At 41.3% G+C, this 15694-nt stretch overlaps 3 protein-coding genes across 6 annotated transcripts in view; all 3 read right to left on the bottom strand.

Annotated features, from left to right (window-relative positions):
• The window catches only part of LOC144513518 (uncharacterized), a 42921-nt gene extending 40832 nt beyond the window's left edge, over positions 1–2089 (bottom strand). For 3 of the 4 annotated variants that reach the window (XR_013501140.1, XM_078244615.1, XM_078244617.1), the window contains exons 1-2: positions 1954–2089; positions 67–219 (exon numbers count right to left, since the gene is read on the bottom strand). Coding sequence is in view for 3 of the 4 variants with exons in the window: in XM_078244615.1 (XP_078100741.1) it covers positions 67–159 (93 nt within the window). In the remaining variant the exon portion in view is untranslated. Of the gene's footprint in view, positions 1–66; positions 220–1933 lie in introns of all 4 variants that reach the window. The other variant, XM_078244616.1, reaches the window with a different exon arrangement.
• Positions 2090–3497: 1408 nt separating this feature from the next.
• LOC144513513 (uncharacterized) lies at positions 3498–7319 on the bottom strand. Its single transcript, XM_078244611.1, has 2 exons — positions 7269–7319; positions 3498–6312 (listed from the first exon to the last, which is right to left on the bottom strand). The coding sequence occupies exons 1-2, from the start codon at positions 7317–7319 to the stop codon at positions 5698–5700; spliced, it is 666 nt and encodes a 221-aa protein (XP_078100737.1). The 3' UTR covers positions 3498–5697.
• A 3917-nt stretch (positions 7320–11236) lies between these two features.
• On the bottom strand, positions 11237–15389 carry LOC144513515 (uncharacterized). Its single transcript, XM_078244613.1, has 4 exons — positions 14777–15389; positions 12008–12258; positions 11489–11678; positions 11237–11245 (listed from the first exon to the last, which is right to left on the bottom strand). Exons 1-4 carry the CDS (start codon positions 14891–14893, stop codon positions 11237–11239), a joined length of 567 nt encoding a protein of 188 aa, XP_078100739.1. The 5' UTR covers positions 14894–15389.
• Between the last annotated feature and the right edge of the window lie 305 nt (positions 15390–15694).

Raw genomic sequence — 15694 nt, 5'->3', positions numbered from 1 at the left:
ATTTGGTGCGACAGCGGCAGAAACCTCGGTGAAGCCAGTAACGTGATATGATAGGAGAACACTGACCTGAACATGGCTGCTATCAGAGTCCCAGTCTGCTGCTTGTCTTCTGGGGACCTCGTTGCTCCGCTGCTCCGGGTTCTGGTTGTCCTCCTCCATTCCTCTCTGGTCCTGAAATCCAGCAGAGCTCCACTGGGGCTGCTGGACTCAGTCTGGATTCTGTTCAGTACAAATCCAAGCAGCAGAGATATTCAGGAGCTGCTGTCTCCTCTCGTTCTCCTCACATCCACACACAACTACAACAACAGTCTGAACACTCAAAGCAGCGGCTGAGAAACGGTTCCATTTCCTTCCTAGCTACAACATGAACTCAGAGTAGTTTGGAGAAAACAGCATTATATTAAACTGGGAATGAATCTAAAGGTAAAAACAAACACTACCATAACGCTGGTTAACAAACACAACTTGGGCCGTTTCCCCTCACAGTGCTACGGTGGCTGAGACGGTTCAACACAAACACAAAAGATACAACACAAACACAAAGATACAACACAACAGATACAACACAAACACAAAAGATACAACACAAACACAAAAGATACAACACTAATGATTCTTGTATGTTTGAGAAGTAGACTAAGTGAAACATGGTTCCTGGTTAATTCTGATTACTGTCACTATGTGATTGACACAAATAAGTAATGTTGTTCAATATCTTTGTATTTTCATATGTATGTATACTCTGCCATTTAGGCTACGAAGGAAAGTGTGTGTGTGTGTGTGTGTGTGTGTGTCTATTTGTAGGGTAAGACTGAGGACATAGACTGTACCAATGCTAACATCCAGTCTATGAACAAACCCTTTTACATGGCTTTAAATACAGTGGAAATATTCAGTCCACCGTCTGAGTTTTATTGATTGACTTATTTTATGTTCCAGTAGTAAGCAGGAAGTAAGGTCATGGTTCAAATTCTGGGTGTATTTCATTCAGACCAACCGTGTATGACCGTGAACATAGACCGTGTATGACCGTGAACATACGTGAACATAGACCGTGTATGACCGTGAACATAGACCGTGTATGACCGTGAACATAGACCGTGAACATACGTGAACATAGACTGTGTATGACCGTGTATGACCGCGAACATAGACCGTGTATGACCGTGAACATAGACCGTGTATGACCGTGAACATAGACCGTGTATGACCGTGAACATAGACCGATGCCTTTTCCAAACCAACCGTATGGAGGGAATTTTCCGCTGGGAGCTGATCAATAACCAGATAGATCCGGTTAACAAGTTCCAAGCTACTGAGACTCTCCACAGCTCGGTAATAATCATCTGTGTTCAGCTCCGTTCTGTTTGTTTTGATGAGAGGGAAACTCGGCCACACTTCTGCTCTCAGAAATAATGAAGCTACACTACATTTAGAACGGCTTGGCTTTCTAATATTTTAGAAGAAGGTCAACAATGGGAGCAGCTGACAGACAGACACATACTAATACTTTCTATCTTTTTCTCTTTGTTAGAGAGAGAGAGAACAACTAACGAAGGAACGTTTCCCTCCAAAACAAACGGGGGTCCCGGTTCAGGCGGGTTAGGGTCGATGCAACAAAACATGAATATCAGCTACTAGCTAGCCTGCTACATTACATTACATTACATGTCATTTAGCTGACGCTTTTATCCAAAGAGACTTCCAATGAAGTACTTTCAACCCTGGAGGTGAAAACTCCAGACAACAAGTAGTAAGAGCAAGTACATTAGCTTTAAATAAGCTAAACCACAAAGAGCCATATGAAAGAGCTAGCTAGCTTCTGCTCAGCTCCGTTAGCATTAAGCAGCCGAATGGGAAGCTAACGCATGCGCAGCTCTGTCTTCTATTCTCTGTGACTGCCGTGTAAAAGAGCAGTTCTTAAAGTGTTTACCTGAGTGTGTGCGGGTTTACCTGGAGCTCTGTCTTCTTAAAACTCACTAATAACAAACAACACAGCTATCCCGCCGCCGGACACACATCACAGTGAAGACACCACACTTCCTGTTTCCTCCCAGTCAGGGTTTTTCAGAATAAAAGTTTAAAATGAAAGAACGCTGCCGCCCGGAGGTCAGGAGGGGAAACAACAGATACACATTCAGTTAATGAATCAGTTAGTGGTGGACTGGAACTGAGTACATTTACTCAAGTACTGGACTTAACTCGAGGTTCTTGTACTTCACTTGAGTATTAAATAATGTACAACTCGAGGTACTTGTACTTTACTTGAGTATTAAATAATGTACAGCATTTTAATAACTAAAATAATGTGGAAGTATAAGAAGAAATTAAAAAAATATAGATTCATTTTGAGCATTTTTATTAATTTTTTCCACCAGACTAGCTTGAACTAAAACAGAAATGTTATTGTGAAGTCCTTGTACGTTATTCTCTGGCGCTACCCGAGCTGGCTATGTACTCCGGTAAGAGAGTCGCTGCAACCTTCACTTTTAGTTCAACAGATTTATTAACATCCAGATCCAGCAGTGAATAAAGTGTGTGTGGTTTTCTGTAAAATAAGGAAATACAGAATATGTAAATATAACCTGTACAACACAACAGAAGCTTATACAAGTGACACCTTTAGGAGCAGCTGTACTCACGTCAGCAGCAAACTACAAAAGGAAATGGCAAAGTTGGGCATGTGCACAAATGCATGAGTCCAAGGAGTGACCTAGGCTCATCAGTCCAGCAGGGAGTTTTCCACAGTTATGATTATTAAACACACTTATTTCAAAGCCTTGTCCAAATCATTCCACACATTCAATTCCTTTTTTCCAGAGTTCATGTTAGTCAACTGAGTAACTAAGTACATTTACTCAAGTTCTCTAATTAACTCAAGGTACTTGTACTTTACTTGAGTATTAAATATTGTGTACAGCCTTTCTATAATTAAAATAATGTGGACGTATAAGGAGAAATGACAAAATATAGATTCATTTTAAGCATTTTTATTTACTTTTCCACCAGACACCATTTAATTAAAACAGAAATGTTATGATTATTAAACACACTTATTACAAAGTGGACAGAAACTAAATAAAACTATCAAAAGCCGTCTTGGTTCATCTTTCCACTGTTCCAACAATCACCACTCTGGTTTGGTTGAAATAAACCCTTAATTCACCCATTTACATGTGGAGATATGCTGGCTCTATACACGCTAAAAGTCCTGATTATTTACATGGAGTCTGGTGGAGATATGCTGGCTCTATACACACTAAAAGTACTGATTATTAACATGGAGTCTGGTGGGTTTGGTGATGGTGATTTCGGGGCTGTTTCATGTTAAACTAAAAGGATCTTCCTCTTTAACTAAAAGCTCTATCTCTGTAGGTAATGTTGTCAGACTCTTAGAATAATAATCTGACTTTTAGCACTTTTAGTGGATGGAAACGTTTTCTTATCAAGGAGTTTAAACACAGAAACGGCAGGAAGGAGAAATCCACCAACTCAAGTCCCAAATAATCAGCATGAGGCCTCGTTTTATTTCATTTATTCTGTTCAGAGAACTGAAGAGGTCCAGAAATCCCTGCAGGGCTGCTGCTACGTCCAGGACCGAGCACAAGCTTCTTTGCATGAGTAAGCATTCATTTGTTTCAAATTTCAAGAAGTTGAAAATGAAATCATTGACATTAATTTACAAGTCAGATGAATAAATCAGCTGTTTTCTATTTGACTTGGTCTGTTCCCTGCTGCTCCATCATTCTTTAGTGTTGGCTGGAAGACATCATCATCAGAGTCTTTACTTTCAGTCTGAACACACCTCAACAGATTTAAAACCACATTCAGTCACAGGAAATACAAACAGTCAATATGAAATGTCACACAAAGATTATTAAATGAAAAGTCCACAAAGGAAGATAATATGATGGTAAACTACAAAACAACAATAACTGGAGAGCATACAATTAAAAATGGCCAACTTCCAGTTGGGTGGACACCTGCAGCCACACCGCTGTGAAAGCTCCCTGAACATCATTTATCAGAGTCTGGTTGTCACCCCTGTCCGCAGCAGTCTCCTCCCTCCATATCTTTATAACGGAGTTAACCGGAGCTCACTGGAGCTAACCGCTAATTAGAGCTAATGGTTGCTAACAGTTCCTTAAAGGGCTGATAGAATGATGATATGGGGTATTTCCCACTGTTCCTGAAGGTCTCCTAATAGGGTATGTAACATTGGTTGGGCTGAAAATGGCCCCAATGCTATTTTTTGGGCCCTTAACTACCCTGTGAATATGGCTCTATTTGAAACAAGACCTTTTCTTCCAAATATGGTCTGCTCATGAATGGGTATTTTATCTGCTGAACCGTTTGGTAATAAAATGTAAATGACAAAGTACACCGTGGCTACACTTTCCTTTCATTTGTTTTAAATTCAACGAGCAAGTTGTTGTATTTTAACAGAATACTAAGCAGCAGAAAGGCAGAACACATTTTAACATGTTTTTATCACAACTAATATCATTTTCGCAATATTCAACATATGTTCCTCATATCGTGCCACCCTAACAACTACCCTGAAATTGTGTCTCATGCTGCATAGTGTCGCAATATTTTCATTTCTATCTGTATCATCGTTTAGTCTAATTTGTTTAATATGTAAATATTTATTTCTAAATGATCTGATGGTATGTAGTCATTGTTTTCACCTTGGTTTGACTAGTTTATTACTGAACCCAGCCATCACGCACCGTGCCTTCACATCCTGCTCCACCCACCACCACCTGTAGGAAACACTGTTAGAGTTACTTGTTTGAACAAGGCTGCACAGGTTTGAGGTCTGACATGTGACAATTTACGTGAGTTTATCTATTAGGGCTGAACGATTAAGGTTGCGATTTGGTCACGTGACTCGCAAGAGAAAATCAGTCTGCACCCGCAGAGAAAGCATCAACTTAGCACGCCAACGCTACGCCGTACCTTGAGCTGATTTCTGTCATTCAAACAACTCTGAGTTGTAGTTTAAAACTTTTACAGCCATTTTAATAAAATGAAGGGCCACATATTTGTTTTTATATTTCTGCAATCTGCCCTTTAGTTTGTGTGATTAGTTTCTGACTTTCATATGAATGTTTCCACCAGGCGGTCAGTGCTCAGTATACTACTGGGACTGAAGGAGTTAAACAAAAGATGTCATTCATATAAATTCATGACATCACCTAATGTCATCATCACATCCAGGCCTGGCCTCCAGTTTGTTTAATCTATCTAATCTTGTGTTGTTCATACTATACAATGATTTATTGCTCGTCTTTGTTGAATAATACAGAAGACAAAGAGCTTAAAAAATAATCGCATATTGAATCAAATTAGATTATTTTCAAAAATCGTTCAACCCTACTATCTATCTATCTATCTATCTATCCATCTATCCATCCATCCTTCTTTGACATTCAAGCCAGTTTCTCTAGTTTCCTTTACATATTCATTTAACACAAATACGATAACATTGTAACAGCTAGGGCTGCACAATATGAGGAAAATATGCAATACATCATGAGTTTGAGCATACGAAGCCCCTGAAAAATGCTAATGAGAAACAGCATTTGACCCACTTCTAACAGGACTAACCCTTCAAAGGAAAGGAGCGTAATATTTAGTCGTAGCCACAATAACGTACATGCAGGAGGGAACAGCTTGGCTCTGAAAACATGTTCACGAGGCAGTGTGAATGCGCTGGTGGTTTTTAAGGCTATTACTATAAGAAAAAGTTTCCGCACATTGTTCACACCAGTATGGCTTCTCTCCAGTGTGAACACGTCGGTGCCTTTCAAGGCTACTACTCTGAGAAAAGGTTTTCCCACATTGTTCACACCAGTACGGCCTCACTCCAGTGTGAATGCGTTGATGCCTTTTTAGGTCACTCTGTTTTGTGAAAGCTGCCCCACATTGATCACAGCTGTACGGCCTCTCTCCAGTGTGAATCAGTTTATGTCTTTTTAGGTTACCCTGTACTGCAAAAGCTGCCCCACATTGATCACAGCTGTACGGCTTTTCTCCAGTGTGAATGCATTGATGTATTTTTAGGTCACCCTGTTGTGTGAAAGCTGCCCCACATTGATCACAGCTGTACGGCTTCTCTCCAGTGTGAATGCGTTGATGTCTTTTTAGGTTACCCTGTACTGCAAAAGCTGCCCCACATTGATCACAGCTGTATGGCTTTTCTCCAGTGTGAACTCTCTGATGAACCTTTAAATATCCAGATGTTCTGAAGGATTTGTCACAGTGTTGACAGTGGTGACGTTTGGGTCCCTCTCCTCCTCTCCGTTTCTATAGCAACAGACAAACAGAGAGAGAGAGCGAGTTAGTGAACAACCTTATTTAAACCCTGGACTTGCTCTCACTCACAATTTTAACTCTTCATACAGAAATGTATGACAAAATGAAGGAAAATGTGTGCCGGTAGCAGACATGTTATTATGGAAGCAAATGTACTTTTCATACCTTTTATAAGTTCCGAAATATTCTACATTTCTCAGGCAAGTTGTAATAAAACAACTGTAGCGCTGTAATGAAACAGCGAGAGAAAGCGTGACAGACGATCGTGGACCGCCTGAATGCGTAAGCAGCCTAAAAATATACATTTACTGACCACTGCTCTGAAACCATCATAATCATACCATTCAAGGAGTTAGGCTACTAATCATTTGCACAAATTAACATTTGTTGCCAACTCTTTGCCTTAAAGTGCTCATATTATGCTGTATGTGCACGTTATAGGTTTACAAAGTGAAAAAGCCCAAAGTCCCCCCCAAAGGGACTTACCATCTCCAACAGAAAACACTGTTCACAAACTGCTCCAAACAGCTCTATTGTAGTCCAGCCTTTACTTCAGAGACAAACATGTCACTTTGTAACACATGTTATAATGCTCGCCTAGCTGCTAGCATGGCACGCCCTCAAACTCTGCAACTGACTAGCTACAAAGATGGAACAGAAGTGAGATGCCTCACTCTGTAGCTAAAATAGAGAGCTCAACACACAGGGTGAAAAGAGGAGCTGCAGCAATGTGCAGTACGACAAAAATATGGTGTTTTTTGAAAATTAAACCATGTAAACCTATTCTGTTACAAACTCTACTGTAAATACAAATATGAACCTGAAATTGAGCATAATATGAGCACTTTAAAAATGAGCAGAAGATAATGTTGCTCAGGAAATTGACCATGAAGATCAATTACAACCACTTATCTACAACGCTAGAATATGATGCGTAGCCTACATACCTCTCTCTCACTCGGTCTCTCCCACTGTCTCGTATGGGCTAAAATATACATTTCCTAAGTAACATTAACTCCCACTGCTCGCAAAGTGTACAGCTGTTTGTTTGTGCAAATGACAATTGACTCCAATGGTTTCAGTTAAGAGCAGTAGTTCATAAATGTATATTTTTAGACTAGCATTCAGTCGGTCTGCTATTATCTGCCACTTCAGTTTTGTTTTTACAGAGGCTGAGTTTCCTTCTCTACATATGATATGCTTTGCTTCCTCGTATATATGGACATAGAAAAGAAAGACTATGAAATCTAGAAACTATAAAGATAATTAAGTGATGAACTCAATGCACACTGTAAACATGAGTGTAACAATGTATTCAAGATATAATTATATAATTTAATAATATTAGGGCTGTCAATCGATTAAAAGATGTAATCTAATTAATTCCATACTCTGTGATTAATTAATCAAAATTAATCACATACATAATTAACGGTGCCTGAACCGATACTTTTTAAGAAAGTAAAAAAAGAAAAGAAAAAAAAAGGTGCTAAACAACAGTTGGTGACATTAAAGAAGGCTTGTTTATTGCTAAGGCCATATGGTCAACATTAAATGATTTAATAATAATGTATAACAATAACAATAACTTTTTTCACTAGTAAATAGCTGTTGAACGACAAAAACAACAACCAGATGGGAAAAGGACATTTAACAATAACTTCGAATGCACCACGAGGCTGTAAATTTCAACCAGTTTCATTGAATGCACCGTCTGTGTTTTTCCAACAATGGCAGCTGCAGATTGTTACATCCCGGTGTTGAATCCTCTACAGTAAAACACAGTCACACTTTACACCGTTTAGCGTTAGCTGTCAGCATTTTAACCGTGTTTAATCCAGCTACTAGCTAGCAGTAGGCTAAAGTTAGCTGCTGTCAAGTATAGTGTTAACTAGCGTCACATGCAGCGGTGTTTGTGTTGCCTGTATCATCTTCAGAGCATCAGAGAGAAGAGCAGACATATCAGTGGCACCAGATTTCGGTAGCCAGAGTTGGCAAGAAGAAGATTTTTACAAGTAAATGTTCCAGTCAATGATCCAGGCAGCACATTCTCGTCTCCCTCCTTCATTTTACAGTCCAATGGTGGCTAGAACGGCTCTGGGTCAAATGCCAATATGGAATGGATTAATCTTTTAAATTAATTAATTATTTAATTATTTTTTTCTCAGATTAATTAATCAAAATGAACGCGTTATTTTGACAGCCCTAAATAATATATACAAAAACCATTTAGGTGTCCTCTCCCTGTTGTTTCATGAATGTAGAGTAGCCTACACTAAATAGTTACTGGTCCAGACTCCAAGACTAAGGAAGAGAACTAAGGAGGATTGTACAATTAGGATAGGTTTTATAATTGTACAAAACTCTCAAATTATAGTCACAGTTTACTGGACAGAACACACACTGTGTGCTAAGAATACCAAATAGAATGCACATGGAAAAGTAATATACTGTACATGATCCTTTATTGTCAAAGAATACAAAAAGAAATTAAAGCTGCAAGCAGCGATGGATGGGTCCTCGCACCTCGGCGTGCGTCAGGGTTTCTGGTGGACGCCGCTCCTTGCGACCGTGCATTTGCGCGACACTCAAACACTGCAAATCGTCACCAATGAAAAGGGAACTCTCTGCTGAGTTCAACGATACCTCACAAGACTCTACGTCATACAGTTCATTAGCTGTGAAATGGGGCGTGGCTAAAGCATAGGGGGGCGGGTCAAACCATCACCAATTAGCGAGCCATTTCTGTGCGCCTATTCCCGAAACCCTTAAAATACGTAAATCTTCACCAGACTTCATGGGAACGCCAATTTTGGTGAGTTTTTGAATATGTTAAGCCCTCAAAAAGCCAATTCATTTGGTGTAATAATAATAATAATTCCTTCAGTTTCAATAGGGCCTTCGCCGCTGTCAGCGCTCGGGCCCTAATAAATCATCTAAAAAGATGTATTGGTCTCTGACCAGTCTGCCGTTGTTAGAACCAGAAGAAATCTAGAAATCTTTGCAAATTTATTAAAAAAGAAAAACTGAAATATCACATGGTCATAAGTATTCAGACCCTTTGCTCAGTATTGAGTAGAAGCACCCTTTTGAGCTAGTACAGCCATGAGTCTTCTTGGGAATGATGCAACAAGTTTTTCACACCTGGATTTGGGGATCCTCTGCCATTCTTCCTTGCAGATCCTCTCCAGTTCCGTCAGGTTGGATGGTGAACGTTGGTGGACAGCCATTTTCAGGTCTCTCCAGAGATGCTCAATTGGGTTTATGTCAGGGCTCTGGCTGGGCCAGTCAAGAATGGTCACAGAGTTGTTCTGAAGCCACTCCTTTGTTATTTTAGCTGTGTGCTTAGGGTCATTGTCTTGTTGGAAGGTGAACCTTCGGCCCAGTCTGAGGTCCTGAGCACTCTGGATGAGGTTTTCTTCCAGGATATCTCTGTACTTGGCCGCATTCATCTTTCCTTCAATTGCAACCAGTCGTCCTGTCCCTGCAGCTGAACAACACCCCCATAGCATGATGCTGCCACCACCACGTTTCACTGTTGGGATTGTATTGGGCAGGTGATGAGCAGTGCCTGGTTTTCTCCACACATACCGCTTAGAATTAACGCCAAAAAGTTCAATCTTGGTCTCATCAGACCAGAGAATCTTATTTCTCATAGTCTGGGAGTCCTTCATGTGTTTTTTGGCACACTCTATGCAGGCTTTCATATGTCTTGCACTGAGGAGAGGCTTCCGTCGGGCCACTCTGCCATAAAGCCCCGACTGGTGGAGAGCTGCAGTGATAGTTGACTTTGTGGAACTTTCTCCCATCTCCCTACTGCATCTCTGGAGCTCAGCCACAGTGATCTTTGGGTTCTTCTTTACCTCTCTCACCAAGGCTCTTCTCCCACGATTGCTCAGTTTGGCTGGACGGCCAGGTCTAGGAAGAGTTCTGGTGGTCCCAAACTTCTTCCATTTAAGGATTACGGAGGCCACTGTGCTCTTAGGAACCTCGAGTGCTGCAGAAAGTCTTTGTAACCTTGGCCAGATCTGTGCCTTGCCACAGTTCTGTCTCTGAGCTCCTTGGGCAGTTCCTTCGACCTCATGATTCTCATTTGCTCTGACATGCACTGTGAGCTGTACGGTCTTATATAGACAGGTGTGTGCCTTTCCTAATCAAGTCCAATCAGTTTAATTAAACACAGCAGGACTCCAATGAAGGAGTAGAACCATCTCAAGGAGGATCAGAAGAAATGGACAGCATGTGAGTTAAATATGAGTGTCACGGCAAAGGGTCTGAATACTTATGACCATGTGATATTTCAGTTTTTCTTTTTTAATAAATTTGCAAAAATTTCTACATTTGTTTTTTTCTGTCAAGATGGGGTGCTGAGTGTACATTAATGAGAAATAAAATGAACTTTTTTGATTTTAGCAAATGGCTGCAATGAAACAAAGAGTGAAAAATGTAAAGGGGTCTGAATACTTTCCGTACCCACTGTAGAAACACGTATATAAGATTACATATATATTATCCTTCATCACTGACTTCATTTAAAACACATTTCAAGCTTTATCAGCCTTCTCTGTAGCTCGTCTGTTACGTGTCTGTTGTTGTCTTTTTTCTCTTCTAGCTTTTTTAAATCATTTACAGGCCTTGCGTATATATCTTCTATCCTATAGATATGGCTACGATTAAACTGGATCACAGCAGTAAAAACCTTGTTTATTCAAGGAAACAACTGTTCAGACTGAGGACAATGGGACACGCCGGCATTGTGCACCCCATCCCAGAGGAATTGAGGCGTTACTAACGCGGATGCAGAGCCAGAGCTAGCGTGAAGGCTAGGCTACTGAGGAAGAGGTGGAGGTTTAAGCCGTCTATTCCTTCGTGTGTGATGGGGAATGTAAACTCACTGGCCATCAAGACGGATGAGCTAGGTGGCCTAGTGAAGAACGTTAGGTTGTACAGGGAGTGCAGCCTCATGTGTTCCACTGAGACCTGGCTTAGTCGGAATATCACAGATGCTAACGTGGAGTTACCCAGCTCCAGTATCGTCAGAGTGGACCGGGACCCCAAGCTAAGTGGCAAGCGGAAAGGTGGGGGCCTCGCGCTGTTCATCAACAATAGATAGATAGATAGATTTCTGGGACTCTTCAGTCTGGAGTAACCTCTTTCCTTCACTTACCTCCTCATCCTCCTCCTCCTTCTCCTTCTTCCTCTTGCTCCCTCGCTCCTCTGAGTCTCCCGAGGCCTCACTGACAACTTTCCTCTTGCCCTCCTTCTTTTTCTCCTCCTTCTCCTTGTGTTTCTGCATGTACTCGGTGATGAGGTCGGGGCAGTCCAGGTTGTCTTGTGGCTCCCATGTGTTATCCTCACTGGAAAGGTGAGTGTAGACAGAAGAAAATCTCCTCAGGCTTTGTTTTTAGGCAATACATTCTCACTCTGATTGTTAATTCATATTATTCCTTTTTTTATTGCCATTTAGTAAGGTTAATGGCAGGTCTGCAACTTAGTGTCAAAATACCAAACCTTCAACTTTGAGGGCATGATACAATGCAGACATTTATGCTGTAGATTAGTTGCAATTTGTAAATGAACAAGATTAAAAAAAAAATATAATATATATATATATATACACACACACACACAGTATATCTCTCAGAAACAAGAACACCAAGTATTAATATTATAGACTCATACTTACTCTGAGAACCCCTTCCATTTCAGCAGAAACTCTACTCTTCCCTTCACCACTCTGCGGTCCAAAACCTTCTCCACCACATACTCCTCCTCCTCTTCCTCCTTCACTGCTACTGCTGCAGGAGGTGCTTCAGGCTGCTCCTCCTCCTCTTCTTCCTTCACTGCTGGAGGAGGTGCTGCAGGCTGCTCCTCCTCCTCGGCCTTCGTGCCCTTCTTTCCTGCTACGGTCGCCAGCTTGACGTCTGCTGAGGGCTCCTTTGGTAGACCCAAGAGGGAAACATGCAGAGATAATGATACAAGGCTTAGAAGAACTAATGGGAGGTGGGAGTGACTTATAGTTTACCATGTTTTACTATATTAAAATGTTCTGTTTGAATGGAGAAAATGCCAGGGCTGATGAGGTGACCAATCCATAGGACTCAGAGTGAGAAGTATCTCCTGCATCAAAACTGAAACAACAACACAAAAGTCATTAACTGGAGCTACAAGCTACATGCACAGTAGCCTCAATCAACGACAGTTCATTTACCAGAAAATCACCAGATGTTCCTCGTGAGCTACACTCTGAAAATGGAAAGATTAGAAAAACGTTTTGATGTTGCAACAAGGCAGGCCTGGTTGGTTCTTTCAGGTAATAATTGTAAAGATTTATAAAGAATATGTTACTATAGGTTTCACTAGACAGAAGGTCTGGTCTAGTTGTTCCCAAGATCTTGAAAGGAGTCAGGACAAATCCATGCACATCTACAGATTTGAGGGCATACATCACTTGCTGGATGTCTATTTGCATATTAATAAAGATTTTTTGAATACAATGCACATTGAATTTGTAATTTTTCCAACTTTTATAGCACTTCAATTGTAAAAATTGTGAGCCTGACATATTACATTTATTATTATTAACACTCCATGTTCAAAGATGTACTAGGTGTCAGTTCATTTCTTATAAGCTGCTGCCATCTAGTGGTTGTTAGTTGTAACTCTAAAAGTCTGGGGAACTTCTTAATTAATGTCTGTTTAGTAATTCATATTTGATCCTTTATTTTCTTTCCAGAAGCCATGTTTGAGCACACACACATACATGTGTTTGTGTGGGGGCGCTACTCTGTGTGAGCGACTCCTGACATGGCTCAGCGTTTGCGTGTTTTACCGTGAAGTTTTACTCTTCTACTGTATGTCATCTTTCACGTTTTGTTCGTCGGGATGTTGAGGGAAACAGCTCTTTATCTGGCCTAAACATCTACAAGAAATCCTTCATCCCCTCTGCCATAGCCATACTGAACAGCACATGCTCAAAGTGATGGTCTTTTTCACTAATAGGTTGCACGTAAGGGGAAAAAGTAGCTTCCACTTCAGGGACCCTATCTTGCTCCCTGTGCAGCACAGCGCAAAGCCCGACGCAAGAGTCTTTGCTAGTTTAAGACCGACGCACTTGCTGATATCGTCCATCGGCACAACCCTATTTCACACAGTTTACAGACTTAAATATCTGGTTTAAGGGATGAGAACTTTCAGATCCATCTGTAATGCGTGTGCAGGTTAGTTCCCCCAACAAATGTCAACGTCTGAAACTCGTTTCTCAGCAGGCAAATTATTCAATTCATAGCTTTAAAATGCATTTTCTATTGTAGAGAGTCAGCTTACAGTAAGATTAGGCCTACCTCTCATTGGCTAACAGCTAGCCAATGAGAGCCTGGCTACCAGTATCAGCTGACAGAGGAGGTAGGAGTTCATTTTCCCATTCACGACATAACGCAAACACATATGGACCTAACATATTTTTAAAAAAATGAAAGTAAAAACGGTTTTGTGTGCAGGACACCTTTAAGCCAAAGAATGGACCAAACCGGTACACTGAATTTCACCACTAGGTGTCCCACTTGTCTCAGCCAAGTGAGACTGGTGAAAAATGTCCATAATGAGAGAGTGAGGACTCCAGTCCACATGGTGGCGGTAATGTGCCTCTAAGCCAGGACTTTTTTAACCTGCAGCGAGCCTCCTACTGTAACCTCGTTGGTTTAACACACACTCAGCTTCAAATCTCAAATATTTCCATATCGGCGGTGCACTTGTAGTTTTCTTTGAGACTAACTCTGCCATATATCATCTTGTCACTGCAGAAACACATGATACTACTTTGTAGTTAACAAACACAACTTGGGCCGTTTCCCCTCACAGTGCTACGGTGGCTGAGACGGTTCAACACAAACACAAAAGATGCAACACAAACACAAAAGATACAACACAAAAGATACAACACAAAAGATACAACACAAACACAAAAGATACAACACAAAAGCTACAACACTAATGATTCTTGTATGTTTGAGAAGTAGGCTAAGTGAAACATGGTTCCTGGTTAATTCTGATTACTGTCACTATGTGACTGTCACTGTGGTATCTTTAAGTAGCGATGGTGTAGAGCCCTGAGAGTCCACAGCTGATGGACACATGGAGAGCTGGGTTATAAGGGATCTGTTCAGATAACATGGTAGGTAACACAAACAGATGGGAGTTGGCAAAGTAAAGGTCAGAGTCCATTTGAGGGGCTGCAACACTACACATAAAGTCATTGAAGCCACTCAGCCACCAATCACAGCGCAGCACACAGAACATCCCCTTCAGAAAACACACACACACACACACACACACACACACGTACGCACGCGCACACACACACACACGCGCACACACGCACGCACGCACGCACACACACACACACACACACACACACACACACACACACACACACACACACACACACACACACTACCGTGTTGGTAGGATGATGAAGAAGTATGTAGGCTGTCCTAAACCTCCAATCCCCGTCCTCTCCTGGCTTATTAATATTCCTGTAGTCCGGAAGTGTCCACAGATGGAAAGAATTCATCCAGGTTATGAATATTGTCCTGTAGAGTCCATGCTAACTGTCTGCTAACTTCATTAGCCGACCTCGTTCCGTCTTCTCGCCCTGCACCGTGTTTCCGGGTATGTTTGTTTTCTTCAGGTTGCTGCCTACACAAAGAAACTATCCCCACCTTTTTCTGTTTAGTGTTCACCCCGGGACAGCCCCCGACATCCAGCAAGCGCTCCCACTGTGGAGCGTCAATGCGCTGCGTCATCTCTCTGAGCAGCCATCTTAGAACACGCTCTCATTGGCTATCAACACGTCAATCATGGCAGTTGTAGCCAATCACATTCCCTTTCCAACGGTACATAGCGTGATAGGAACATCCAATGGGAGCCAGTCCAAATGAATGCGTAACAGAGCTAAGTCCCGCCTCCCAGAGCCAGCAGCCACATACATGTGATTTGAGAGAAAAATATGTTCAACAGTGTTTGAATGAATGTTAAAAGGTTTTGGAAGTCATTTGAAGTCTTTAGTATGTTTTATTCTAATAGCATAGAAGTGAGTAAAAGCATTTAGCAAAATGTGGTCACTTGGAGAGGTTTAGGAGAGGTTGTGGAGAGGTTATGGAGAGGTTTAGGAGAGGTTATGGAGAGGTTGTGGAGAGGTTGTGGAGAGGTTATATCATGCTAATCCAGCCCATTTCCAGAAACTAGAAGAATTTAGGTTTCTAATGAAGTCTCATACAGCATTCTGGCCTCCAGTTCTTCTGTTAGAAGCTTTTCCCTTTGGGGAAGGGAAACAGACCAAAACCAAGAAAAGAGGTTAAAGCATAATGAGCCT

The sequence above is a fragment of the Sander vitreus genome, unplaced genomic scaffold (genome assembly GCF_031162955.1).
Source record: "Sander vitreus isolate 19-12246 unplaced genomic scaffold, sanVit1 ctg268_2, whole genome shotgun sequence".
NCBI lineage: Eukaryota > Metazoa > Chordata > Actinopteri > Perciformes > Percidae > Sander > Sander vitreus.
The sequence above is the reverse complement of the archived record's forward strand: the minus strand, read 5'-3'. Positions and strand labels throughout refer to the sequence as shown.